This window comes from Hemiscyllium ocellatum, chromosome 21 (assembly GCF_020745735.1).
Source record: "Hemiscyllium ocellatum isolate sHemOce1 chromosome 21, sHemOce1.pat.X.cur, whole genome shotgun sequence".
Classification (NCBI taxonomy): Eukaryota; Metazoa; Chordata; class Chondrichthyes; order Orectolobiformes; family Hemiscylliidae; genus Hemiscyllium; species Hemiscyllium ocellatum.
The window spans coordinates 63041783-63068446 of NC_083421.1; the positions used below are offsets into that span (position 1 = coordinate 63041783).

The 26664-nt window shown below is 46.8% G+C and overlaps 1 protein-coding gene across 2 annotated transcripts; it reads right to left on the bottom strand.

The window, feature by feature from the left end:
- Window positions 1-2294: 2294 nt before the first annotated feature.
- gtf3c5 (general transcription factor IIIC, polypeptide 5) lies at window positions 2295-26511 on the bottom strand. Of its 2 annotated transcripts, none has more exons than XM_060841606.1 (11): window positions 26310-26511; window positions 24398-24626; window positions 22812-23010; window positions 16313-16508; window positions 15588-15692; window positions 10748-10862; window positions 9975-10055; window positions 8030-8127; window positions 7585-7667; window positions 5160-5302; window positions 2295-4577 (listed from the first exon to the last, which is right to left on the bottom strand). In XM_060841606.1, exons 1-11 carry the CDS (start codon window positions 26478-26480, stop codon window positions 4429-4431), a joined length of 1569 nt encoding a protein of 522 aa, XP_060697589.1. In that variant the 5' UTR covers window positions 26481-26511; the 3' UTR covers window positions 2295-4428. The 2 variants fall into 2 exon arrangements, with proteins under 2 accessions (XP_060697589.1, XP_060697590.1); XM_060841607.1 differs by lacking the exon at window positions 26310-26511 and adding an exon at window positions 25130-25484.
- Window positions 26512-26664: the final 153 nt, after the last annotated feature.

The window sequence follows — 26664 nt, forward strand, 5'->3', positions numbered from 1 at the left end:
CTGTGGAGAGAAATCAAAGTTAATGTTTCAGTTCCAGTTACCCGTCTTCAGAACTGATGGTAACTAGGAAAAAGATTTTTTTTATATACAGAAGATGGGCGGCACGGTGGCACAGTGGTTAGCACTGCTGCCTCACAGCGCCAGGGACCCGGGTTCAATTCCCGACTCGGGCGACTGACTGTGTGGAGTTTGCACGTTCTCCCCGTGTCTGTGTGGGTTTCCTCCGGGTGCTCCGGTTTCCTCCCACAGTCAGAAAGATGTGCGGGTCAGGTGAATTGGCCATGCTAAATTGCCCGTAGTGTTAGGTAAGGGGCAAATGTAGGGGTATGGGTGGGTTGTGCTTCGGCGGGTCGGTGTGGACTCATTGGGCCGAAGAGCCTGCTTCCACACTGTAAGTAATCTAATCTAGGATGGGGAACAGGAGTAAACCGGAGATATAGCCCGAAAACAGTTGGACAAAGGAGTAGGTAAAGACAGTCTGGGTGAATGAATAGCTGCCAGTGGAATCTATTAGCGGTCAATGGGCTGTGTGTTGTAGCAGGAGAAAGTGAGGTCTGCAGATGCTGGAGATGAGCTGAAAATGTGATGCCTGAAACATTGAATTGACCTGCTGTGCTTTTCCAGCAACACATTTTCAGCTGTGTGTAGTAGCAGCCCATGCGATGACAAGGCCTGGGGTGTGTGCGGATTGAAAGCACTTATTGCTGACATTTACAAGAGTTAGCTGTGTCTAAGTGCTTTATTGTAGTTCCCTTTACAACAGAGGCTGCACTTGGAAAGTTATTCTTTATTCATTCGTGGGAATATGGGCCAACACTAGGTGAGCCCAGCATTTATTGCCCATCCCTAGTTGCCCCTCAAGAAGGTGGGGGTAAGATGCCATCTTGAACTGCTGCAGTCTGTAGGTAGACCCACAATGCCCTTAAGGAGGGAATTCCAGGATTTTGACCCAGCGACACTGAGGGAAAGGTGATATATTTCCAAGTTGGAATGATGCATGGCTTGGAGGGGGAGTTGCAGGGGGTGGTGTTCCCATTGGTTGTGCAGGTCATTAACAGGATTATAGAATCTTACTGTCCCAGAGGAGGGTGTTTATAACTTGTCCCATGTGTGCCAACTCCAAAAAAAGCTACCCCCAAAACCATCAGTGCAGGTATGATGGGCCAAATGGCCATCTTCCACACCTTAATAATTCTGCAAAGTTAGTCCACAAACCTTGAAAATTAAATTTAGAGGTGTGTTTTTTTTTACAGTGAGAGACACAAAGTGCATGAATCTTTATTTAATTTCCACCACCAGGAAGATAGGAAAACACCCTGGTGGCCAGTGACAAGCAGTGCCCTTCGCATCAAAGGGCAATGGCTGTGGGATCAAACAGTGACGGGGGAGGGCAGGGATTAAATCAAAATAGAGTTGGAGGGGGAAATAATGCACTCCACTCCCTGTGGCGCCCACCTCTCCCTGAACAACTCCAAGGTGTTGGTGGACACCGCGTGCTCCTTCTCCAAGGACACCCGGGCTCTAACATAACCGCGGAAGAGGGGCAGGCAGTCGGCCCTAACGACCCCCTCCACGGCCCGCTGCCTGGATCTGTTTATGGCCAGTTTGGCCAGGCCCAGGAGCAGACCCACGAGGAGGTCTTCAGACCTGCCCTCCCTCCTCCGCACCGGGTGCCCGAAGATCAGGAGCCCACATCCAATATACACGTGGTCCACGGACTTCACAGCGCCACAGAACAAGCAGTTTGGGCTGGAAGTCTGTGAACCACCTCAATCTGCGGTTGCAGGGGACTGCTGCGTGCAGCACCCTCCACCCCAGATCCCCAAGAGAAAGGGGGAGGACTCCCATGTAGAGAGCCTTCCACTGGGGATCCCCACTGCCCGGTAGCAAATAGGCACGCCAAGGCGTGTCCGGACAGTGGATGAGGGAGAAGAGGTGGACGGTGTGCAGCAGCAGTCTATACAGGGCCCTCCTTTTTACCCCCTGAAAGGGAACAAAATTAAAATTCTGGAGGCGACTCAGGTTGTGAGGCACAGGCTCCCGCGGGAAGTACGGGACCTTGGGGCCAATGTGAAATTCTGTCCGGGCTGGGGTGAGCGCGGACGGGATCCCACTGCACACCTGAGCGTCCTCCAACTGGCGTACTACGTCGGGTCTGAACACCGCCAATTTAAGGCATCGGATGAAGAGGTGTGTCATATTTGCCTCTTTCAAAGCTGTCCTGAATTTAAGTTGATTAATCAGGGTGTGACTGAGGGTGAAGTTAACCCATCATTTCAACAAGCACAGCTGGTACAACATGTTCATTTTATTCTGTTCAGTTTATGAGGTAGGTACAGCTGCATATCTCGATGGAATTGCTGACAGTTCTCATTTGAGGTTGGAAAAACACTCCAATTACATGAAAGCAGCAAGAAAAAAATCATGCTACATAACCTTGTATAATAAAAGCATCTCCCTTTCCCCGCAGTCCACATCTGCTGCAAATAAACAGCTCCACAAATAACTCTCATTTGTCCAAGTAACCGTTTTAACAGCTGAGTGTTTCTCAGGCTTGAGATTAGTTTGAGTTCTGAGGTGCAGTCACCTGCTGTTTGCTTGTTCCCTATTCCTCTTCAGTTGTCAGGTGCCCTTGGAACGTACTTGCCACCTTAGAACATCAACACATCCAGGGGAGGAGGTGGAAGAACGACAGAGTGAATTAAATTTGATGAGAATGTATCTCCCCTCTCATTATGTGTTGCTACTTCTGCACCCATCCAATCCCAGATCATACCACTTACCCACCCGGCTTCCCCCTTCCCTCGCCTCCCATCAGTCTCACAACTTGTCCTTAAAGTGTTGGCATTTAAAGCCTTTCCTCCCTATATCGACCTGAGCTCCAAGACAGTACTGTAACCCTGACCTGACACACTCAGAAACAGACCCAGTCAGTCCAGATGCAGCAACAAAGATGCAATCACACATCAGAGTCAAGGCCAATCTTACTTTAAGGATAAAAAAAACCTGCTCAAAGCTTGCAGTCTCCTGGCACAGGGTGACCTCTACCTGCACAGGACAGCTGAGCCATCTGAGTCACACATAGTCCATGCAGTCAACAATCTCCAAATCAAACTACTGAGAGCTTCACCATCTGTGGACGTCTTTATGGGCATGTCAGGGGTATTATTGTGTTAAGTGTCTATCTGCAATGCTCCAGTTTATGTTACCCCGCCCGGCACTTTGATATATTTCAACCCAATGTCTTCCAGCGACAGGGTTTGCAAAGCGAAGACCGGTGAAACATCAGCTACAAACAGTAGCACTACAGACATCCTTACCAGTGAAGACTGTACAGAGGACTAACAGACTTCCCAGGACTGCCCCACCTACTGGTTTGCAGCATCACTGCAGGGGAATGGCAACAATCTCTGTTCCCAGAGGTAGCTCTGTTATCGCAGGCTCTTAAGACAATCCTGTGCAAGGCCCCAGAACTAGGTCAAGGTGGGAGAGGTGAGGACAAGGTGAGTCTGTAAATCTCTCACCACCCTCATTTCACCCCAAATGCAAATATCATCACAACACCATTTGAAAGCAAAACTATATTTAACAAGAGAAAACAATGTTTTAAAAGCCATCCTTTTAGAGGTGAAAAGAGGTTTAATGGAAATGGCTCTCTCAGACCAATAACCTGATGGTAATCACCCCTCTATCCTGGGAAGTCACCATCGCATCCCTTTTGGGATCAGGGTTTGAAGTGAGTCCAGGCTAAGGAGTTGGGTAGCTCATCTGTTACATGGTAGAGTGGTCCCTACTGGAGTGTAATTGGCCACCTGTCTGTTGTAGAACATACATGAGATACAGTAAAGGCCTCAAAATACGACATCAGAAATACTGGAACCAACGCTATGGACAGCGGCTGAAGGCTGCTTCTGAGGCTTTTGCAGAAGGTGAACAGGACTTCACTGCTGGAAGATTCAGATAATAACAACAGACAAAAATTAATAACCTGCGGCTCATTAGCCCTAACACCATGTGACAGGACCTGTTTGACACCCCATAATGAGACTGGGAAAAGTCTAATAAACTGCTGCACCAAGGAGTCGAAGGAACCACAACCCTCCCTATGAATGTAACAGAGAGACAGACAACGCTACAATACAGCAGTGACTCCACACCCCATCCCCAGTCAGTGGCTAATGTTTTTGGCTGTCAAGGTGAAAGTTAAACAGGAGGCATGTGAATTTGTTGGCTGAACACCAGTAACCAACATGATCAGCAGCCTCTTTGTTCACTGGTTCCCTAACTGCAGGAGCCCCAGGCGGCTGTATACAGCGGCTGCAGGAATACCACCTTACTCCTCCAGGAAAGCAGAACAATCTGTCTAACAGAATCACCACCACTCCACTCTCCCTCCACGTCTCCAACAGCAGCTCCCGGTCACTCATGTCACAGGTAATCGAGAATTTCAGTCTCCATTTCATTTTCACTTCCTTCTGACGGTGGATACTCTTCCTCTTCATCCTCCTCATCCTCGGCAGATTCGGAGTCTTCTCTCCCCTGTGTGACCAGTGGCTTCTTTTTTGAAGAGGATGAAACTAAACCCAAAATAAAGGAAAATCCCATTATCAGGAATGTGGAGTCAGTCAGTCTCACACAGTGGCTCCGGTGACAAACTATAACCTGTTCTTCTGACCCCCCCCTCGTGTTATGGAGAGTGACCATTATCCAGGTCATTCACAAAATGTAAAAGACCTTCACACAGGAATCTGACTCCCCTGCATCATGTCCAGGTTACAGCTAAACTCAGACAGTGTGTTTCTGACAGTGTCAAAACTGAACAGATCTCACCGAACCCCGAAGGGTTTAGAGGGATATGGGGCAAGTGAGACTAAATTAATTTAGTCTCATGGATGATTTGGACCAAAGGGTCTGTTTCCATGCTGTACATCTCTTTGACCGAAGGTATGGCACTGCAAGGGCAGGGGAACAATGCGCTGAGAAAGGTGCTGTCACTCTGGAAGGACAGGCACCATGCAACACACACAGCAGGATTCGAGGAGTTGGTCACAGTTAGAGGGAAAATGGAGAAGGGCAACCAAGGGGACTAACCCGTACTCTGAGGTGGTTTAACTGCATAGATTTCAGTATCCCTTTTTCAGCATGCACACTGGTTTCACCTGCTTTGTTCTTGTGCCAAACTTCTTTAATCATGTTAGACATCCGGTCGCGGAGCTCATCGTTGGTTTTGGGTAGACACCATCCGTCCCGCTCAGTACATGTCGTCTCTCTGCCTTCATTGCGATCAATTATTTTTCTTAAACTGAAATGCCAAAAGGGAACAATTAGAACTGTTTCAAAAACAAAACAAACAGCTGGAAAAGCTCAGCAGGTCTGGCAGCATCTGTGGAGAGAAATCAGAGTTAATGTTTTGGGTCCAGTGACCCTTCCTCAGTTCTGATTTCTCTCCACAGATGCTGCCAAACCTTCTGAGCTTTTCCCTCAACTTCTGCTTTTGTTTCTGACTTCCAGCATCTGCAGTTCTTTCAGTTTTTAATTAGAACGGTTTAATTATAATCTGGTGTTCCCAAATTCTAAAATAATTCATTCATGGGACAGGTGTCTCACTGGAATTGCTGGCATTTGTTGCTTCCAATCCCTAACTGCCCTTGAACAAGCCCTTGCCCTTGGTTTGTTTGGCCATTTCAGAGGGCAGTTAAGAATGTATCACATTGCTGGAATTATATGATGAGCAGACCTGTAAGGACGGCAGATTCCCAACCCTAAAGGATATCAGTGAACCAGATGAGTTATTGAGACAATCAATGTGAACTAGCTTTATATTCCAGATTTAATTAACGGACTGTATATTCCACGAGCGGTCTTGATGAGATCTGAATACATGTCCTGGCTCATTGGCTTACCAGTCCAGCAATATTATCACTATGCCACCATCTCCCTGCAACTCTTAAGATACACTCAGAATACGAAAAGGTGCTATATCAATTAAAGTTCTTTATTTTGCAGCAACCACTTTATTTCTACTGAGAAAGTTCACTGGAGGGTACAGTACAGATAGAGTTACCCAGACCTGAATGTGCAAACTGCAAACAGCAGAGCACATCCGATCGAGCTTCTGCAATTCAGTAACGGTGTTAGCAGCTGTTACACAACACTGGTTAGGCCACTTTTGGAACACTGCGTTCACTTCTGCTCTCCCTGCTATAGGAAGGATGCTGTGAAACATGAAAGGGTTCAGAAAAGGTTTACAGGGATGTTGCCAGGGTTGGAGGGTGAGTGATAGAGAGAAGCTGAATAGGCTGCAGGGGGCAGGCTGAGGGGTGACATTATAGAGGTTTATAAAATAATGAGGGACATGGATTGATAAATAAACAAGGTCTTTTTCCCAAGGGAGGGGAGTCCAAAACGAGAGGGCAGACGTTTAGGGCGAGAAGGATAAGATTTAAAAGGGACCTAAGGGGCAATGTTTTCACCCAGAGGGTGATACGTGTATGGGATGAACTGCCAGAGGAAGTGATGGAGACTGGTACAATTACAGCATTTAAAAGGCATCTGGATGGGGACATGAATAAAAAAGGTTTAGAGGGATATGGGCCAAATGCTGGCAAATGAGACTAAATTAATTTAGTATACCAGGTCAGCATGGATGATTTGGACCAAAGGATCTGTTTCCATACTGTACATCTCTTTGACTCTTGTTTTCAAGTCGAGTCACGTCCGCACATTCCATCCATCTCTGCTAGTACAGTATTGAGGGAGCACTGCACTGTCAGAGGGTCAGTACTGAGGGATAACCGCACTGTCAGAGGGTCAGTACTGAGGGAGTGCCGCACTGTCAGAGGGTCAGTGCTGAGGGAGCACTGCACTGTCAGAGGGTCAGTGCTGAGGGAGCACCGCACTGTTGGAGGATCAGTACTGAGGGATAACCGCACTGTCAGAGGGTCAGTGCTGAGGGAGCGCCGCACTGTCGGAGGATCAGTACTGAGGGAGCGCCGCACTGTCGGAGGGTCAGTGCTGAGGGAGCGCCGCACTGTCGGAGGATCAGTACTGAGGGAGCGCCGCACTGTCGGAGGGTCAGTGCTGAGGGAGTTCCGCACTGTCGGAGGGTCAGTGCTGAGGGAGCACCGCACTGCCGGAGGGTCAGTGCTGAGGGAGCACCGCACTGCCGGAGGGTCAGTGCTGAGGGAACGCCGCACTGTCAGAGGGTCAGTACTGAGGGAGCTCCGCACTGTCGGAGGGTCAGTGCTGAGGGAGCACCGCACTGTTGGTAAATCAATGCTGAGGGAGTGCTGTGTAGTCAGACAGCAAGTACTGTGGGAGTCTCACATTATCAGAGGTGCCACCTTTCAAATGGAACCTTAAGCTGAAAATCTCCCTTTTTCTTAGATAGAGGTGAAGAGAAGTAGGGTCTTTCTCCATTGTGTCCCGGTCAATATTTATTCTTCAACCAGCTTAACTGCACAATACTGAATGAGACCAAGCCTTTGAAACAGATGTGCTCAGTTTTTACCCTTCTCAATACATCCACAGTGCAGCAACTCCCCAAACTCTGCTCCCATTCCCCACTTACTACCCAGTCATTACCTCTCTGCGTCCAGGTCACACAGCTGGTAAAACATCTGACGATAAGGTGGCAAAGTGTCCTCCCGGAATATGTAGGCCGACGGCTGGAATTACAAAAACAGCAGCAACAGGTCATCGACAGATTCACATTTTATAAAATCCAGGTTGGTTTAAATCGAGTCCTTGCTGAGACCGGGATTTTGGATTATTCAGACTAACACCTGAGTGGAGGGACTACCGGGCCTCAAAGATATTGTGACAGGAATAGCTAAAGCATTGCTCAAGGGACAGCAACAACAGGGGAAGGAGGAACGATTCAACCCATTATCAATAAGCCAGTGGTATTTACATGGAGTCACCCCCTGACTTGCTTTAGCCCATGAACTCCCACCTCTGTAAGGTTTGTTCTGATAAAAGCACCAATGTTACCCCAACAATAATACACCTGCCTGCGTTAGAAACTTACTTTGAGTTTGTATCCAGATGATGCGAGTTTCTTCCTCTCTGGGACACTGGGAACTACTGAAGCTTTTCCCAAATCCTGAATACTTACAACCTGGGGGGCTAAGAGGTGGAGGAAGAGCATCAATTTTACACTCAGTCTGACTTAAATCATACAATTAATTCACACAAATATAGTCTCCACACCCTTTACACTACTCATGTTTGACAATGCAGCTACCTGGATCGGCCACACAGTCTTTTGGGTCAGTCAACAAGTCTGAACACATTCTTAATGATTCAGCCAAGTCAACTTTTCAAACAATCTCAATCAGCTCTTCAGAACTGGTTGCAGTATCTTACTGAGGAGATTCAGAGCGTAGCAGCTTTTAAAGAAATCGAAATGCTAGTTTACTTGGCTTTTCGTTTTTGACAAGTATTGCCCAAAGCGGCAAATCCCACTAAAACCCAAAGCTGTGAGGAGAGGGGACGGTTTCTCCCTGCAGGTCGTGTATCCCCATGGGCCAAGGGGCCTGGTTCCTTCCCAGATCCCTGAAACCAGCCTATGGGAAACATGTACCTGCCCAGACTGAGGGGTGTCCAGTCTGTTTACAGTGTGTATGGCCTCTTCAGTGAGCAAGGAGCTAGCCAGAACCCGGGAAATCATGGAGTGCCTTCCCCTCAACACCAAACCCCTCTTTAAATTTCAAATATACAAAACATTGTTCATCTCTACATCGACGGTTGTCGGTGGTGACAGAGATAGGGAGGGACAATGTCACTGACGCATTTGAACAAATTTACATCCACTCTCTCTTTCCAATTCAACTATTTACACAGAGGGAGTGTTGCACTGTCGGAGGGTCAGTGCTGAGGGAGTGTTGCACTGTCGGAGGGTCAGTGCTGAGGGAGTGCCGCACTGTCGGAGGGTCAGTGCTGAGGGAGTGCCGCACTGTCGGAGGGTCAGTGCTGAGGGAGTGCTGCACTGTCGGAGGGTCAGTGCTGAGGGAGTGCTGCACTATCAGAGGGTCAGTGCTGAGGGAGTGCTGCACTATCAGAGGGTCAGTGCTGAGGGAGTGCTGCACTATCAGAGGGTCAGTGCTGAGGGAGTGCTGCACTATCAGAGGGTCAGTGCTGAGGGAGTGCTGCACTATCAGAGGGTCAGTGCTGAGGGAGTGCTGCACTATCGGAGGGTCAATGCTGAGGGAGTGGTGCACAGTTGGAGGGTCAGTGCTGAGGGAGAGGGCATTGTCAGAGGGTCAGGCTGTGATAGCAGTGACTGATCAGTTGACCAAGAATCTGATGATCTCAGCTCTCTGCCTGGGCAGCACCTCCATTGTCCAAACTGAAATGGCAGCAGCAACGCAGCATGAAAGATCTCCTCAGAGAACAAGGGGTCTTCAGCATGGACAGTGGACACTGATTCACTCCACGTGAATCCAGACCCATAGCAATATGGCTGCCTCAAAAGTGCCCTCTGAAATAGCCAAGCAAACCGCTCAGTTCAAGAGGGGGGTGAAGGATGGGCTATAAATGCTTGTCAGTGACAACCAAAGCCTATCAAATTTTTGTAAAATGTCCGAGGGTTGGAGAAGGATTTCCAGCATCTAGAGGTACAGCGAAAGTATCCCTAACCCTGGGCCAGATTTCTCAGATCCTCGACAAACCCGGAGTGATTTGGGCTTTTGATTGAATTGTGTGGCCATTCCAAATAAGTTGGGACACACAAAGTATCACAAGTTGTGTGGATCACATTGTTTGGATAACAGGCTCTATCAGTAGTCTATCACAAAGTAACCTTCTGTTCTAAGTTCTGACCCTGTGTCAGAAAACTCTAAGTTCTGAAGAAGGTCACTGGACCCGAAACGTTAACTCTACTATCTCTCCACAGATGGTGCCGGACCTGCTGAGTTTTCTCAGCAATTTCTGTTTGTGTTTCAGTCAGCGCCTGGCTCGTCTGTGTTCAGTACCTGGCTTGCTGATGGTGATGGGGAGACTGTAATTAAACGTGCTGCGCTTTGCCTTCACTGGCATGTCTGAGGGCATGTAACCTGCAAAAAAAAAAATTACATCAGCATCATTGTTGTTATATAAAAACAGTTCCAGATTCCAGTTCAATTGTTCTCCTGTGGGCTATCACACAGTTCAGGACTCTTCTCTGGTTCATAGCTAAGAGAGTACCGCACTGTTGGGAGGGTCAGTGCCGAGGGAGTGCCACACTGTTGGGAGGGTCAGTGCTGAGGGAGTGCCACACTATCGGAGGGTCAGTGCTGAGCGAGTTCCACACTGTTGGAGGGTCAGCGCTGAGGGGGCACTGCACCGTCGGAGGGTCAGTGCTGAGCGAGCTCCACACTGCCGGAGGGTCAGTGCTGAGTGAGCTCCACACTGTCGGAGGGTCAGTGCTGAGGGGGAACCGCACTGTCGGAGCATGATCGCTGCATTGTTGGAACATCGGCGCTGAGGGAGTGCTGCACTGTTGGAGGGTCAGTGCTGAGGGAGTGTTGCACTGTTGGAGGGTCAGTGCTGAAGGAGTGCCGCACTATCGGAGGGTCAGTGCTGAGGAAGTGCTGCACTATCGGAGGGTCAGTGCTGAGGGAGTGCTGCACTATCGGAGGGTCAGTGCTGAGGGAGCGCCGCACTGTCGGAGGGTCAGTGCTGAGGGAGAGGGCATTGTCGGAGGGTCGAGTGGATTCTTCTGCTGTTATTGCTGGGTACAGCCGAATCACTTTTTGTTGCCAGTTACCGTGCTTGGTGCTGCATCGTAGCCTGAAATCCAACACCTGGTAAATCTTCGCTTTGGGATCTTTTCGTGGATCGTACCCAAACCTGACCCAAAGACTCCGCCAGGGCCCTGTAAGCTGTGACAAAGAGGGGAGGGTGAGGGGAGACACAACAAAATTAGTCTGAACAAAATATGATGCAGTTGGTGTCTCTCCCTGAGGGCCAGGATGTTCAAGTCCCATCTGCCGTGAAGATTTAACCTAACATGTCCAAACAGGTTGACTTACAATAGTTTTTATAAAGAGGGAAGAACTGGGACTGGGGGGAGAACTGGGGGACTTATATAATCAATAAACACTCTTCATAAAATCGATGTATCTTAGTTTGATTATCCTGGTTAGAAACTACTAACAGCTGCAGAGTTGCATTTTTAATGTACCTGTCAGTCTACTCCAATGCTGAAACATGACATCTAGTCTCAGTTCTACAAGAAAGCACTGTGGGGAAGAAGCCGGCTTTGAGTGATTTCATAGACAGACTCTGTAAGAATCCAGTATTACATGATGCAATGGGCCAGTACAGCATTAGAAAGGAGTGGGAGGGAGATCCAAGATGGTGGCGACTCAGCAAGTCTGAGTCTACAAAGCCCTTCCCAAAACCTGGGCAAAGTGGGTTTCCTGTCCCCACCACACTTGCCAAACCACCCAAAAAATTTCTTTAATCTTAATTAGCTGCTGAATATTATATTTAAATAGTCTAATACTGAGTGGATAATGAGTAAATCGAAGGGACCCCGCAGCTCTCAGAAAACAAAGACCCCTCCCCCACCCTCCTCTCCTCCGGCTGCAGCTGATGTAAAAACGGGCCTTATAGAGATGATTGCCAGACTGGAATCGACACTCGTCGATTTCATTGCAGAATCCCGACAGCGATGGAATGCATTCGAAGAAAAGCTGCAGAAACAGAATCAAACCATCGAGGAGCTGCAGGGCCGAGTGGAGGGGGCGGAACTAAAGGCCACGACCTCCGAGGCTGCAGCTCAAACAGCTGCAGAACAGGTGCCAGCTCTGGAGCAGAGAATCCGAACCTTTGAAATTTACATCGATGATATTGACAACAGAAATCGGAGAAAAAATATTCGGTTGCTGGGCCTTCCCGAGCAAGAAGGGAAGGGACAGTTAATAGCATTTCTGGAGCGATGGCTGCCGCAACTTTTGAACCTGGGGGCTGAAACTGACCGGGTAAGGGTGGAGTGGGCCTACCGGGTCGTGACACGCGGGCCTGGCTCGAACCAGCACCCACGCCCGGTCCTGTTCCGGCTGCAGAGTTATAGGGAGAGGCAGATACTCCTGGATGCCTCCAGAAAGCTTGGAAAGGATCCTAAAGCCATGATCCATGAAGGATCCAAGATTATGTTATTTCAGGACTTCTCCCCGGCTTTGGCACGAAGGAGGAAGGCGTTTGATGAGGTGAAGAAATGTTTAAGGGACTTAGATATTCAATACACCTTACGCTACCCAGCGACGCTATGCTTTACCCACGAAGGATCCAAGTATAATTTTAGATCATCAGAAGAGGCCAAGAAACTTTTAGACTCGGTTAAATAAATGGTAAGAGACAATTTATGTTGGCTTGCCTCTCCCACACTCCGTGGGGAGAAATGGATACTTTATTCTACTTTACTTTTGCCTCTGGGAGCGGGGTTGTCTTCCTTGCTATCTTATGTTATTATACTTAACTGTAATCTGTTGGAGTTGTAATTTTATAGTTATGTATGTTTGTACGTGGCATTGATGCTATCAGATATACTCAGGTATGGGTGGGGAGGGGTGGGGGTGCGGCGCTCACTGTTAACTCTAGCTCGGTATTATATCTAAATCCTATTAAGGAGCGCCCGGGTCGAGGGTGGGACACTGTTTGGGAGAGGATATGGTGGAACGTTGGAAAGGTAGTAAGGCCCCCTGAGAACAAGGGGGAAGATCTCCATTCAAACATGTTTAATTTTTTGTTCTTATTGTTTGGAAATAGTTTCCTTTTTATCATACTGTTATGAGTGTATTAGAGAACATTTTCTCTTGTTTGACGGATGTAAGCGACTCAACTATACACTCTGGATGATTGTGGATTAGTTGAATTTTGATGATTATATATTTAAGATTTATTTTTATATTAATGTTTGTGCTTGAAAATTCTTATTTTTGTAAATTTGTCAAAATGTTAAACTTCCAATAAAAATATCTATAAAAAAAAGAAAGGAGTGAGAGGGTGCAACTTATACTCAGAGAAGCAAAGGAAATAGGAGGAGTGGGCCATTCAGCCCTTTGAGCCTGCTCTTCCATTTAATACGACCGTGGCTGGTTATTCACTCAGTACCCTCTACCCACATTCCTCGATCCCTTTAGCCCTAAGAACAATATCTAACTCCTTGAAAACATTCAATGTTTTAGCCTCAACTGCTTATTGTGGCAGAAAGTTCTACAGTCTCACCGTTCTCTGTGTGAAGAAATTTCTCCTCATTTCAGTCCTAAACAGCCTACTGATACCCTCAGACTGTGATCCCCGATCATCAGGAATATCCTTCCTCCATGGACTGTCCAGCCATAGAGTCATACACACTGTTAGAAGTTTACCCTAACAGGGGTTCCCCCAGCCAGCTGGATATACCTTCAACCCTCAAGAAGGTTCAGCCTGATCAAAGCTCATCATCCACCCTGTGTTAACCCATTCCTTTCTCATCAACCCAACCATCTCTCACAGCGACACATCTATCTTCAGCAATCAAGCCTGAAAATGGTACCAACTGCAAACTGTAATTAGACAGACGCTACAGAAACAAGTGTCAGAATTCAGTAGAACCTTCGTTACAGACTGAGTTCACCTCTCTCCCAACACACCAGATCCAACTTCTTTCATCTTTATTCTTGATAATGGGGCCCATACTGAGAAGGAATGACAGCAGTCCACAAACAACCTCCCCCCAACACACACACACACATTTTCTCATGTTGCTTCCAATTCTTCATGAGTGAACTCTAAATTTTTCAAAATTCTTTGAATAGGATGTGGATGTTGCTGACAAGGCCAGCATCTGTTGCCCATCCCGAATTGCCCTTGGACTGACTGGCCTGCTAGCATTATTTCAGAAGGCAGTTAAGAGTCAGCCACATTACTGTTGGTCTGGAAGAAGAATAAGAGAATGACCTTTTTGAAATAAGCACAGTTCTTAGGGACCTTGATAGGACTGGATGTGGAGAGGTTGTTTCCTCTTGTGGGCCAGTCTAGAACCAGAGGGCATAATCTCAGAATAAGTGACTGTGGAATTTTTATTTTTACCTCAGAGAGCTGTCAAGATTGGATCATTAAGTATATTCAAACCTGGATGAGGCAGGCTTCTAATCAGGAAAGGGAAGTGGGATTATGGGGACAAGGCAGGAAAGTGGAGTTGAGGATTATCAGATCAGCCACTGAATGATGGAGCAGACTCAAATGAGCTGAGTGGGCCACTTCTGTTCTGTGTTATGAAAATGTGGGTGTACTGTACCTTTAACAGAGTTAAAAGATGGCAGAACTACCTGACAGCACCAAGTGTTCTGAACAAGATATAGTGTAACATTTTGGTCCAGCAGCTAATGTAGCTGGTTGCCTGGAGACAAAAAAAAGCAAATTTGAATTAGGCCAATCAGCTTAAATTATACCCCGAAAAATACCAAACTCCAATCAAGTTTGAATTTAGTACTAAATATTAAAAGCCAATGACATAATCTGATGCTTTAGGATATAAGACTGGGAAAAATTGAACAGTTGAGAGGAGAACTGCCAAGCCAGTAGTATGTACAGACTGCCCAAAAATAGTTCTCTTAAAGGTACCTTTATCGATCAGTGACCTATGAAACAGAAATCCCTAAGAAAAGACAGACAAAGATATATAAAGAAGATTTGACAACTGGCTGGTTTTGAAATTTGAATTTTGGTAAATCTTAATCAGGGTTTATCAAACTAGTATTATAGAAGGGAAAGTAAAAGATAGATTAGAGGAAGGAGTTGTAAATAGTTGTTAGTTAATTACTCTCTGTTATACTTTAAGAAATAAAGTTGTTCAATTCGACTTAATGGTTCTTGGCCTCTTGAATTTTCACAGATTACTGCATGGGATAAATCTTTTCTGTGTTGCTGGGTTAAATTAAGCAGGAGGGTTTACCCCGTGACATAACACCTGACATCTTGTGGTCTTATGGAGTCACATTTTGGCCAGACTGAATAAGAGTGGCAGATTTTCCTCTCTAAATGATGTTCACAAATCAGACAGAGTTTTATAACAAGATTAGAGTGGTGCTGGAAAAGCGCAGCAAGTCAGGTAGCATACAAGGTGCAGGAAAATCGACCTTTCGTACAAAAGCCTTTCATCAGGAATGAAGGGCTTTTGCTTGAAACATTGACTTTCCTGCTCCTCAGATGCTGTCTGACCTGCTATGCTTTTCCAGCACCACTCTAATCTTGACTCTAATCTCCGGCAACTGCAGTCCTCACTTTCGCCCAGGGTTTTATAACAATGACAGTTCTCACGCTCACCATTATCAAGATGAATTCCAGACTTTTAAAAAAAAATTAACTGTATTTAAATTCCATATGTGCCATGTGGGATTTGAACCTGTGACCAGCCCCCGCCCTGCTTTAGCAGGGGTGACAAGCCTGTGATAGGACCAGTACCTGGGCACATACACAGACCCAGGGAGACACACCCACAGCTCTGACCTAGTCTATACACCTTAATGTAAACGACACATACACAGTTCACCTTCACACAGGATAATGCATTCATGAACTGAACCAATCAGTGAAGCGGAGTTAAAGCAGCAACTCACCATATAGTATGCCACGAAAGGCAAAAGCAGCTTCAGTTTGTCTGGGTGAATGTCAATATTCGACTTCACTGCATTCCGGGACCAAATGGGTCGGATTTCAAAGAGCTGTGAAGACAGAGACAGATGTGAACAATTTAATCTCTGGGTTGCAGTGATCCCAATTAAACTCCTGAATCTTTAAAAGCTTATGGAAACACAACTAATTCTTCACTAGGAAAAGGACATAACAGTCACCCAGCTTTTGTACTGAGGGAGAAATGGCTCCATGTCAGAAAAAGTCCAATCCTCAGGCAGCTGAGGAATTTAATTTTAAATATATTAATACTCTGCAGCACTGCACACAGAGAGCCCAAAGATAGGCCTCAGCTAGTTGGCTTCAAACTGCTCTGTGAAGTGGCCCACCAAGCCACTTAGTTTGTATCAGATACAGCCAAGCACCAATTTAAGTAAATCCCTCCCCACTGGGAAAGACATGCATTTTATAACCTCAAGTTTCAAATGAAGCAATTTTGAAAATGTTGTCACTGTTGCAATGTAAGAAACCCAGCAGCCAATACAGACTGTAGTGTACAAACACGCAGATAATTTGTTTTACAGTCTGATAAATAGTGGCAGAATACTGTGCAAAACTGCCCTGTTCTTTAAAACTTCAGTTTGAAAGTGATGCTGTTCTGAAGAAATACCGGGGGAGATGTAGACACAGCAGAGACACCTTCAGCACTCACCCTCTTCAGCTCCTCTTCGGCTCTCCGGTCTGGGGTCTGGGTGTTGAATTTCCTCCAGTTCTGAACAGCAGCTTCAAGAGGCTGGGATGGCACCTCTGCATCATCAAAATTCACAAATATGGCGTTGTGAGGACGGCGAGCACGCCCCAGGCCTATCAGGTTCTCGTTGGATACTTTTGGAGGATGGTAACCATCCCTGCAAACAAGGAAAGCCACAAATAAAGAAAACAAACTTCATTGGAATGCTTTCACAGAAACTGGATATTTGACTGTTCTCTCATTAGGTAAAGTCACCAGTCTTACTGGACCATAGAGCTGATCTCCCTTAGAACAATACAGCCCTTGATGCTGCACTAACCTGAGAAACCAATCTGAAGCCTATCTAACTTACACTATTCCATTATCATCCACATGTTTATCCAATGACCGTTTAAATGCCCTGAAAGTTGGCGAGTCTACTGCTGTTGTAGGCAGTGTGTTCCACGCCCCTACTACTCTCTGAGTAAAGAAACTACCTCTGACATCTGTCCTATATCTATCATCCCTCAATTTAAAGCTACACCCCCTTGTGCTAGCCATCACCACCCAAGGAAAAAGGCTCTCACTGTTCACCCTATCTACCCCTCTGATCATCTTGTATGTTTCAATTAAGTCACCTCTTAACCTCTTTCTCTCAAACGAAAACAGCCTCAAGTCCCTCAGCCTTTTCTCAAAAGACCAAGCAACATCCTAGTAAATCGCCTCTGCACCCTTTCCGATACTTCCACGTCCTTCCTATAATGCGGTGACCAGAACTGTACGCAATACTCCAAATGCAGCCGCACCAGACTTTGTACAGCTGCAACATGACCTCATGTCTCCGAAACTCAATCCCTCTACCAATAAAAGTTAACACACCAAATGCCTCCTTTACAACCCGATCAACCTGGGTGGCAACTTTCAGGGATCTATGCACATGGACTCCGTGATCTCTCTGCTCATTTACATTACCATGAATCTTTCCATTTGCCCAGTACACTGCATTCCTGTTACTCCTTCCAAAGTGAATCACCTCACATCTTTCTGCATTAAACTCCATTTGCCACCTCTCAGCCCAGCCCTGCAACTTATCTATGTCCCTCTGTAACCTGCAACATCCTACTGCACTATCCACAACTCCACCGACCTTAGCATTAGCTGCAATTTACTAACCCATTCTTCTTTGCCCTCATCCAGGTCATTTATAAAAATGACAAACAGCAGTGGTCTCAAAACAGATCCTTGCGGTACACCACTGGTAACTGAGCTCCAGGATGAATATTTCCCATCAACTACCACCCTCTGTCTTCTTCCAGCTAGTCAATTTCTGATCAAACTGCTAAATCACCCTTAATCCCATGCCTCCATATTTTCTACAATAGCCTACCGTACAGAACCTTATCAAACACTTTACTGAAAACCATATACACTACACCAACTGCTCTAACCTCCTCCAAGTGTTTCATCACCTTCTGAAAGAACTCAATAAGGTTTGTGAGGCATGACCTACTCTTCACAAAATCATGTTGACTATCCCTAATCAAATTATTCCTTTTTAGATGATTATAAATCCTATCTCTTACAATTCTTTCCAAAACTTTGCCCACAACAGAAGTAAAGCTCACTGGTCTATAATTATTAGGGTTGCCTCCACTCCCCTTCTCAAACAAGGGGACATTTGCTATCTTCTTTTTCCTGTGTGAATACTGACGAAAAATATTCAATTAGAGTCTCTCCTGTCACTTCAAACTCCATGCACAACTTCCCATTACTGTCCGTGATTAGCCCTAATCTTACTCTAGTCATTCTTTTATTCCTGACATACCTACAGAAAACTTTAGGGTTTTCCTTGATCCTACCTGCCAAAGACGTCTCATGTCTCCTCCTGGCTCTTCTTAACTCTCTCTTTAGGTCCTTCATGGCAAACTTGTAACTCTCAGGTGCCCAAACGGAGTCTTCACTCCTCATCTTTACGTAAGCCTCCTTCTTCCTCTTGACAAGGGTTTCAACTTCTTTAGTAAACCACGGTCCCCTCGCTCAACCATCTCCTCCCTGCCTGGCAGGTACATACTTATCAAGGACACGCAGTAGCTGTTCTTTGAACAAGCTCCAAATTTCCATGGTGCCTATCCCCTACAGTTTCCTTCCCCATCTTATGCATCCTAAATCTTGCCTAATTGCATCATAATTGCCTTTGCCCCACCTGTAACACCTGCCCTGCAGTATATATCCATCCCTTTCCATCGCTAAAGTAAACATAACCAAATTGTGGTCACTATCACCAAAGTGTTCACCTAACTTCAAATCTAACACCTGGCCGGGTTCATTACCCAGTAGAAATGGAGAGATGGATACCATTGGGCAGGAGTTACAGCTGGGGGAAAGGCAGTTACAATGCGATTAGGCAAGATTTAGATAGCATAGGATGGGGAAAGAAACTGCAGGAGATAGGCACATTAGAAATGTGGAGCTTATTCAAAGAAAAGCTACTGTGTGTCCGAGATAAGTATGTACCTATCAGGCAGGAAGGAAGCTGTACAGCGCAGGAGCCGTGGTTTACGAAGGAAGTGGAATCTCTGGCCAAGAGAAAGAAGAAGGCTTATGTTAGGATGAGATGTGAAGGCTCAGTTAGGGCGCTTGAGGGTTACAAGGTAGCCAGGAGAGAGCTCAGAAGAGCCAGGAGGAGACATGAGAAGGTGTTGGCGGATCGGATCAGGGTAAACCCTAAGGCTTTCTATAGGTATTTAAGGAATAAAAGAATGATGAGAGTAAGATTAGGGCCAATCAAGGATAGTAGTGGGAAGTTGTGTGTGGAGTCAGAGGAGATAGGGGAAGCACTTAATGAATATTTTTCAACAGTATTCACTCTAGAAACGACAATGTTGTCGAGGAGAATACTGAGATACAGGCTACTAGACTAGGTGGGATTGAGGTTCACAAGGAAGAGGTATTAGAAATCCTGCAGAGTGTGAAAATAGATAAGTCCCCTGGGCTGGATGGGATTTATCCTAGGATCCTCTGGGAAGCCAGGGAGGAGATTGCCGAGTCTTTTGCATTGATCTTTAAATTTTCATTGTCTACAGGAATAGTGCCAGAAGACTGGAGGATAGCAAATGTGGTTCCCCGTTCAAGAAGGGGAGTAGAGACAATCCTGGTATTATAGACCAGTGAGCCTTACTTCAGTTGTTGGTAAAGTGTTGGAAAAGGTTATAAGAGATAGGATTTATAATCATCCAGAAAAGAATAATTTGATTAGCGATAGTCAGCATGGTTTTGTGAAGGGTAGGTCGTGCCTCACAAACCTTATTGAGTTCTTTGAGAAGGTGACCAAACATGTAGATGAGAGTGAACCAGTTTATGTGGTGTATATGGATTTCAACCAGGCGTTCGATAAGGTTCCCCAGAGTAGTCTATTGTACAAAATGCAGAGGAATGGGATTGTGAGAGATATAGCAGTTTGGATCAGTAATTGGCTTGCTGAAAGAAGACAGAGAGTGGTGGTTGATGGAAAATGTTCATCCTGGAATCCAGTTACCAGAGGTGTACCGCAAGGGTCGATGTTGGGTCCACTGCTGTTCGTCATTTTTATAAACGACCTGGACCAGGGTGTAGAAGGGTGGGTTAGTAAATTTGCAGATGACACTAAGGTCGATGGAGTTGTGGATAGTGACGAAGGATGTTGTAGGTTACAGAGAGACATAGATAAGCTGCAGAGCTGGGCTGAGAGGTGGCAAATGGAGTTTAATGCGGACAAGTATGATGTGATTCACTTTGGTTGGAGTAACCGGAATGCAAAGTACTGGGCTCATGGTAAGATTCTTGGTAGTGTAGATGAGCAGAGATATCTCGGTGTCCAGGTGGACAGATCCTTGAAAGTTGCCACCCAGGTTGACAGGGTTGTTAAGAAGGCATACAGTGTTTTAGTTTTTATTAATAGAGGGAGCGAGTTCCAGAACCATGAGGTTATGCTGCAGCTGTACAAAACTCTGGTGCGGCCGCACTTGGAGTATTGTGTACAGTTTTGGTCACCGCATTATAAGAAGGATGTGGAAACTTTGGAAAGAGTGCAGAGGAGATTTACTAGGATGTTGCCTGGTATGGAGGGAAGGTCTTACGAGGAAAGGCTGAGGGACTTGAGGCTGTTTTGTTCGAGAGAAGGTGGTCGAGAGTTGGCATAGTGGAAGCATACAAGACGATCAGAGGATTAGATAGGGTGGTCAGTGAGAGACATTTTACAAGTATGGTGACGGCGAGAACGAGGGGGCAGAGCTTTACATTGAGAGGTGATAGATATAAGACAGATGTCAGAGGTAGTTTCTTTACTCAGAGAGTAATAAGGGTATGGAATGCTTTGCCTGCAACGGTAGTAGATTCGCCAACTTTAAGTACATTTAAGTCGTCATTGGACAAGCATATGTACGTACATGGAATAGTGTAGGTTAGATGGGCTTCAGATTGGTATGACAGGTCGGCGCAACATCGAGGGCCAAAGGATCTGTACTGTGCTGTAATGTTCTATGTTCTACGTACTGAATCTAATATGGCCTTGCCTCTTGTTGGCCTGTCTACATACTGTGTCAGGAAACCCTCCTGCACACACTGGACAAAAACTGACTCAAACTATAGCATTTCCGATCAACAGCTGGAAAGTTAAAGAACCCCCATAACAACTACCCTGTTACTTTCGCTCCTATCAAGGATCATCTTTGCAATCCTTTCCTCTACATCTCTGGAACTATTTGGAGGCCTATAGAACACTGCCATAGAACACTGGCGACCTCTCCTTTCTTGTTTCTAACCTGAGCCCAAACTACCTCAGTAGACAAGTCCTCATCAAATGTCCTTTCTGCCACTATAATACTGTCCTTAACTAACAATGCCACATCGCCCCCTCTTTTACCATCTTCTCCGTTCTTACTGAAACGTCTAAATCACTGAACCTCCAACAACAAAAAATTCCTGTCCCTGCTCTATCCGTGCCTCCGAAATGGCCACAACAAAGTTCCAGGTACCAACCAATGCTGCAAGTTCATCCACCTGATTCCGGATGCTCTTGGCATTGAAGCAGACACATTTAAAACCACCTTCCTGCCTGTCGATATAGTCCTGCTTTGTATCTTTATTCATAATCTCCGTTCTCTCAACCTCCTGTACACTGGATCCACAATTTGGGTTCCCATCCCACTGCTGAATTAGTTTAAACCCTCCTGAAGAGCATTAGCAAATTTCACCCCAGGATATTGGCACCCGTCTGGTTCAGGTATAGTCCACCCTGTTTGTAGAGGTCCCACCTACGCCAGAGTGACCCCCAATTATCCAGGTATCTGAAACCCTCCCTCCTGCACCATCCCTGTAGCCACGTGTTCAACTGCTCTCTCTCCTTATTCCTCTCCTCGCTAGCACATGGCATAGGTAACAAATCAGATTTAACAACTCTGTTTGTTCTCGCTCTAAGCTTCCACCCTAGCTCCCTGAATTTCTGCCTTAAATTCCCATCCCTTTTCCTACCTATGTCGCTGGTGCCTATGTGAACTATGACTTGGGGTTGCTCCCCCTGCCCCTTAAGGATCCCAAAAACAGGTCCGAGACATCATGGACCCTGGGAAGCAACACACTAACCATGAATCTCTCTTGTTCCCACAAAATCTCCTATCTGTCCCCCGAACTATGAAGTCCCCAACGATTAATACTCTGCCCCCATCCCTTCTGAGCAACAGAGACCTATACCCCATGGCCAGAGACCTATACCCCAGTAAGTCGCTCTCCCCCCCAAGCAGTATCCAAAATGGTATACTTGTTATACCAGGGGAACAGTCCCAGGTGATCCCCGCACTGACTGCTCCTTACCCCTTTCTAACAGTCACCCAACTATCTTCAATTCTAGAAGTAACCACCACCCTGTAGCTTTTATCTATAATTGTCTCTGTCCCTGGAATGATCTTGAGTTCAGACAGTTCCAGCTCCAGTATCCTAACATGGTCTTCAAGAAGCTGGAGTTGGGTGCACTTCCTGCAGGTGTACTCAGCTGGGATACTAATGGTGCCTCTTAACTCTAACATCCCACAGGAGGAACCTTGCACCACCTGCTCTGCCATCCCTGCTAACGTCCCTTACTAAGAAACAAAAGAGAAAAAAAAAGTCCCAGAAGCCTTAGAGATTCAACTGGTGGTGGATTATTGTGAAAGTCACCACACCTCAGGCAAAGAAGATCCTGCCCCACTAGCTACCTGATGAAGGAGCAGTGCTCTGAAACCTGTTGGACTATAACCTGGTGTTGTGCGATTTTTAACTTTGTCCACTCCAGTCCAACACTAGCACCTCTACATCAAAGAGACATATCAGACTCAAAACATTAACCCTGTTTCTCCCTCCCTAGATGTTACCAGACCTGATGAGTTTCTCCAGCATTTCCAGTGTTTAATTCAGATTTCCGACATGTGCTTAGTGAGTTGAAACCCTGGCACTGAATGCTGCCACTGACCTGTGCTGGACTTCTGGACGGTAGTAATAATCCACGGGGTTATCCACGCGGGAAAATATTGGTGGAGGAATGTAAAGCGGCAATTCCTGGTCAAAAAACTCTCTGTGTTCGGGCTTGTGGAGAATGACCTTGTCGTACATGGACACTTGTGAGCCACTTGCTGTCGTGTGCATGACCAGAAACTGGAAATCGGACATTCCTATCAGACATAATCAGAAGACCACATTCATTAACTGTAGACTTGTAGTGAAGGGAGGTGTCAATGAATCAGGAGGCCATGGTGGGCTTGTACCCATTAGAGTTTAGAAGAACGAGAGAAGCCCTCTCAGAGTGCAGCATGGTCGCACAGTGGTCAGCACTGCTGCCTCACAGTGCCAAGGATCCAGGTTTGCAGCTTCAGGTGACTGTCTGTGTCAAATTTTGCACATTCTCCCTGTATCTGCGTGAGTTTCCACCAGATGCTCCAGTTTCCTCCCACCATTCACAGATGTGCAGGTTAGGGTAGGTTGAGCATGCTAAATTTCCCTATCGTGTCCAAGGATGTGCAGGCTAGGTGGGTTAGTCATGGGAAATGTGGGCTTGTCATGGGAAATGTGGGCTTATGCGGATAGGGTGAGAAACTGGATTTGGGAGGGATGCTCTTTGGAGGGTCAATGCAGACTCTATGGGCCTCTTTCTGCACTGTAGGAGTTTTATGATTCTATGAGAATAGACAATTTGTCAAATTCCATCTCTGCAGAGGGCTGTCGAGGCTGGGTCGTTAAATACATCTTAGGCTGAGACAGACAGATTTTAATCAATAAAGGAGTCGAGTGTTTTAGAATAAGGCAGGAAGGTGGAGTTGAGGATTATCAGAATAGACATGATTGCATCAAATGACAGAGTATACTCAACGGGCCGAATGGTCCACTTCTGCTCCTACATTTTACAGACACCTTACTGTAACGTTCACTGGTTACATTTATAGTCATAGAGATGTACAGCACGGAAACAGACCTTTCGGTTCAACCCGTCCACGCCGACCAACCCAATCTAGTCCCACCTGCCACCTCCCAGGCCATATCCATCCAAACCCTTCCTATTCATATACACATCCAAATGCCTCTTAAATGTTGCAATTGTATCAGCCTCCACCACTTCCTCTGACAGCTCATTCCATACACGTACCACCCTCTGTGTGAAAAAGTTGCCCCTTAGGTCTCTTTTACATCTTTCCCCTCTCACTCTAAACCTATGTCCTCTAGTTCTGGACTCCCCCACCCCAGGGAAAAGACCTCGTCTATTTATCCTATCCATGCCCCTCATGATTTTATAAACCCCTATAAGGTCATCCCTCATCCTTCGACGCTCCGGGGAAAACAGCTCCAGCCTGTTCAGCCTCTCCCTATAACTCAAATCCTCCAACCTTCTGCAGTTTCATTCCCAGTGTCTCTCCTCAATCGGCACCAAAAATTCCGGACTCAGTAGAAGTTTTTTACATCGACTACCCCCAAACTCAGGCTGTCATTGAGTCAACACGAATAGTTATTTCCTCAATTCTTCAGAGGTATTAAACAGCATTCACACACAATCCAAGAATGCATTACCCTGGAATTTGTAAGTGGTCCCAATAAGTCCCAGGATTTCCATTTCATATTTAACCATTTCTCCTTTGTGTTCCTCCACAGGAGATGCTCCAGCTCTCGGTTTTCTCTGCCTCCTCTTTACCCTGAGCAGCATGCTGGTCGATGGGAAACGGTTGGCACACACTGGGTGGCAGTAAGGGTCATTTGGGCGGAAGTGCAGTTCCAGCCTCCGGGATGGGTCAGCATAGGTCTATACCAAAGTAAATAGGTTTAGAAATATTATTGTGAGAATAATGGCTGTGCAGCAGTGAAAGAGAATAAACAAGACTTGCAATAATATAGCACTATTACAGCAACCAGATACCTCCTGGTAATTTATAAGCGATAACATACTTAAATGTTGTAATGCAGGATATGCAAGAGTAAAAAATGAGGTCTGCAGATGCTGGAGATCACAGCTGAAAATGTGTTGCTGGTCAAAGCACAGCAGGCCAGGCAGCATCACAGGGATAGGGAATTCGACGTTTCGAGCATAAACCCTGATGAAGGGCTTATGCTCGAAACGTCGAATTCCCTATTCCTGAGATGCTGCCTGGCCTGCTGTGCTTTGACCAGTAACACATTTTCAGCTCAGGATATGCAAGAGCCCACATACAGCCATGTTAAATGGCCAGCTTAAACAGTCCAAAAATCAAAACAAAGTTTGGTGTAGTGAGAGATTTAGTGTGTATCTTACCCCATACTGTCACTAACCTGTCAGCATTTGATAGAAAACGTTTTACTTCATATCTAATATAGTTCTGTCCCTATTCTGCAGCTGGGTGATGAGGACAGTGTAGAGAGAGCTTTACTTTGTTTCTAACCACGTGCTGTCCCTGTCCTGGGAGTGTCTGATAGGAGCAGGGTGTATATTGGGGTTAGGTGGGGGGTGCATGCTTATTGGGGAAGGGGACGAGGGGTGTTTATTTGAGGTAAAGGGTATTTGATGAGGTAAGGATGTATATTGGGGTGGGAGGTGTTTATGGGGGGGTGGGGAGTGTTTGATAGGGTAGGGGTGTGTATTGGGAGTTGGGCGGTGGAGGTACACTGGGGTGGGGTGTACATTGGGGGATGAAGGTGTTTGTTGGGGGTGTGGGTTGTTTGAGTGTGGAGATTGTTGGGGGTCTGGGGGTGTTTTGGGGTGGGGGTTATTTGTTTTGTGGATGGGGGTTATTGGGGGTATTTGTGGGCGGGGGTTGTTTGGGTGTGGGGATTGTTTGTTGGGGGTGGGGGGTTTGTTGGTGTGAGGGTGTTTGTTGGGGGGCTGTTTTGTGGGTGTGGGGGGTATTTGTTGGGGGTGGGGGGGTTTGTTGGTGTGAGGGTGTTTGTTGGGGGGCTGTTTTGTGCGTGTGGGGGTGTTTGTTGGGGGTGGGGGGGGTTGTTGGTGTGAGGGTGTTTGTTGGGGGGCTGTTTTATGGGTGTGGGGGTGTTTGTTGGGGGTGGGGGGGGGTTTGTTGGTGTGAGGGTGTTTGTTGGGGGCTGTTTTATGGGTGTGGGGGTGTTTGTTGGGGGTGTGAGGGTGTTTGTTGGGGGCTGTTTTGTGGGTGTGGGGGTGTTTGTTGGGGGTCTGGGGGTGTTTTGGGGTGGGGGTTATTTGTTTTGTGGGTGTGGGGGTGTTTGCTGGGGGGCTGTTTTGTGGGTGTGGGTGTGGGGGTGTTTGTTGGGGGTCTGGGGGTGTTTTGGGGTGGGGGTTATTTGTTTTGTGGGTGTGGGGGTGTTTGTTGGGGGGCTGTTTTGTGGGTGTGGGTGTGGGGGTGTTTGGGTGTGGGGATTGTTTGTTGGGGTGGGGGGTATTTGTTGGGTTTGTTTTGTGGGGGTGGGGTGGGGAGTGTTTGTTTTGGGGGGGGGTGGGGGTGGGGGGGGGGGTGGGGGTGGGGGTGGGGGAGGCTCTTACCCGGGACACCCCCTCCTCTCCCCCCAGGGTCTCCAGCATCTTCCGCGGATCGCGAACGGCCCCCGGATACTCGGCGCAGACCAGCCGCTTGTCCGGGTCAAACCGGAGCCTGATCGCCGTGGCCTGAGCTCCGGGTCCTGGCGCTGAACACTGGCCGGAGCCGGACTCCATCCTCCCGCCACCGCCGCGGGTCAACTTCCGGCCCCACACACCTACCCCCTCCGACTGGAGAGCAGCGGGTCGAACAGAAAGTCCGGGCAACAACAACAACAAAGGTTCCGCTTCAAGCCACTCCTCACATTAAATTTTAATATATATAATATATATATATATATATACACACACAATAAAAATG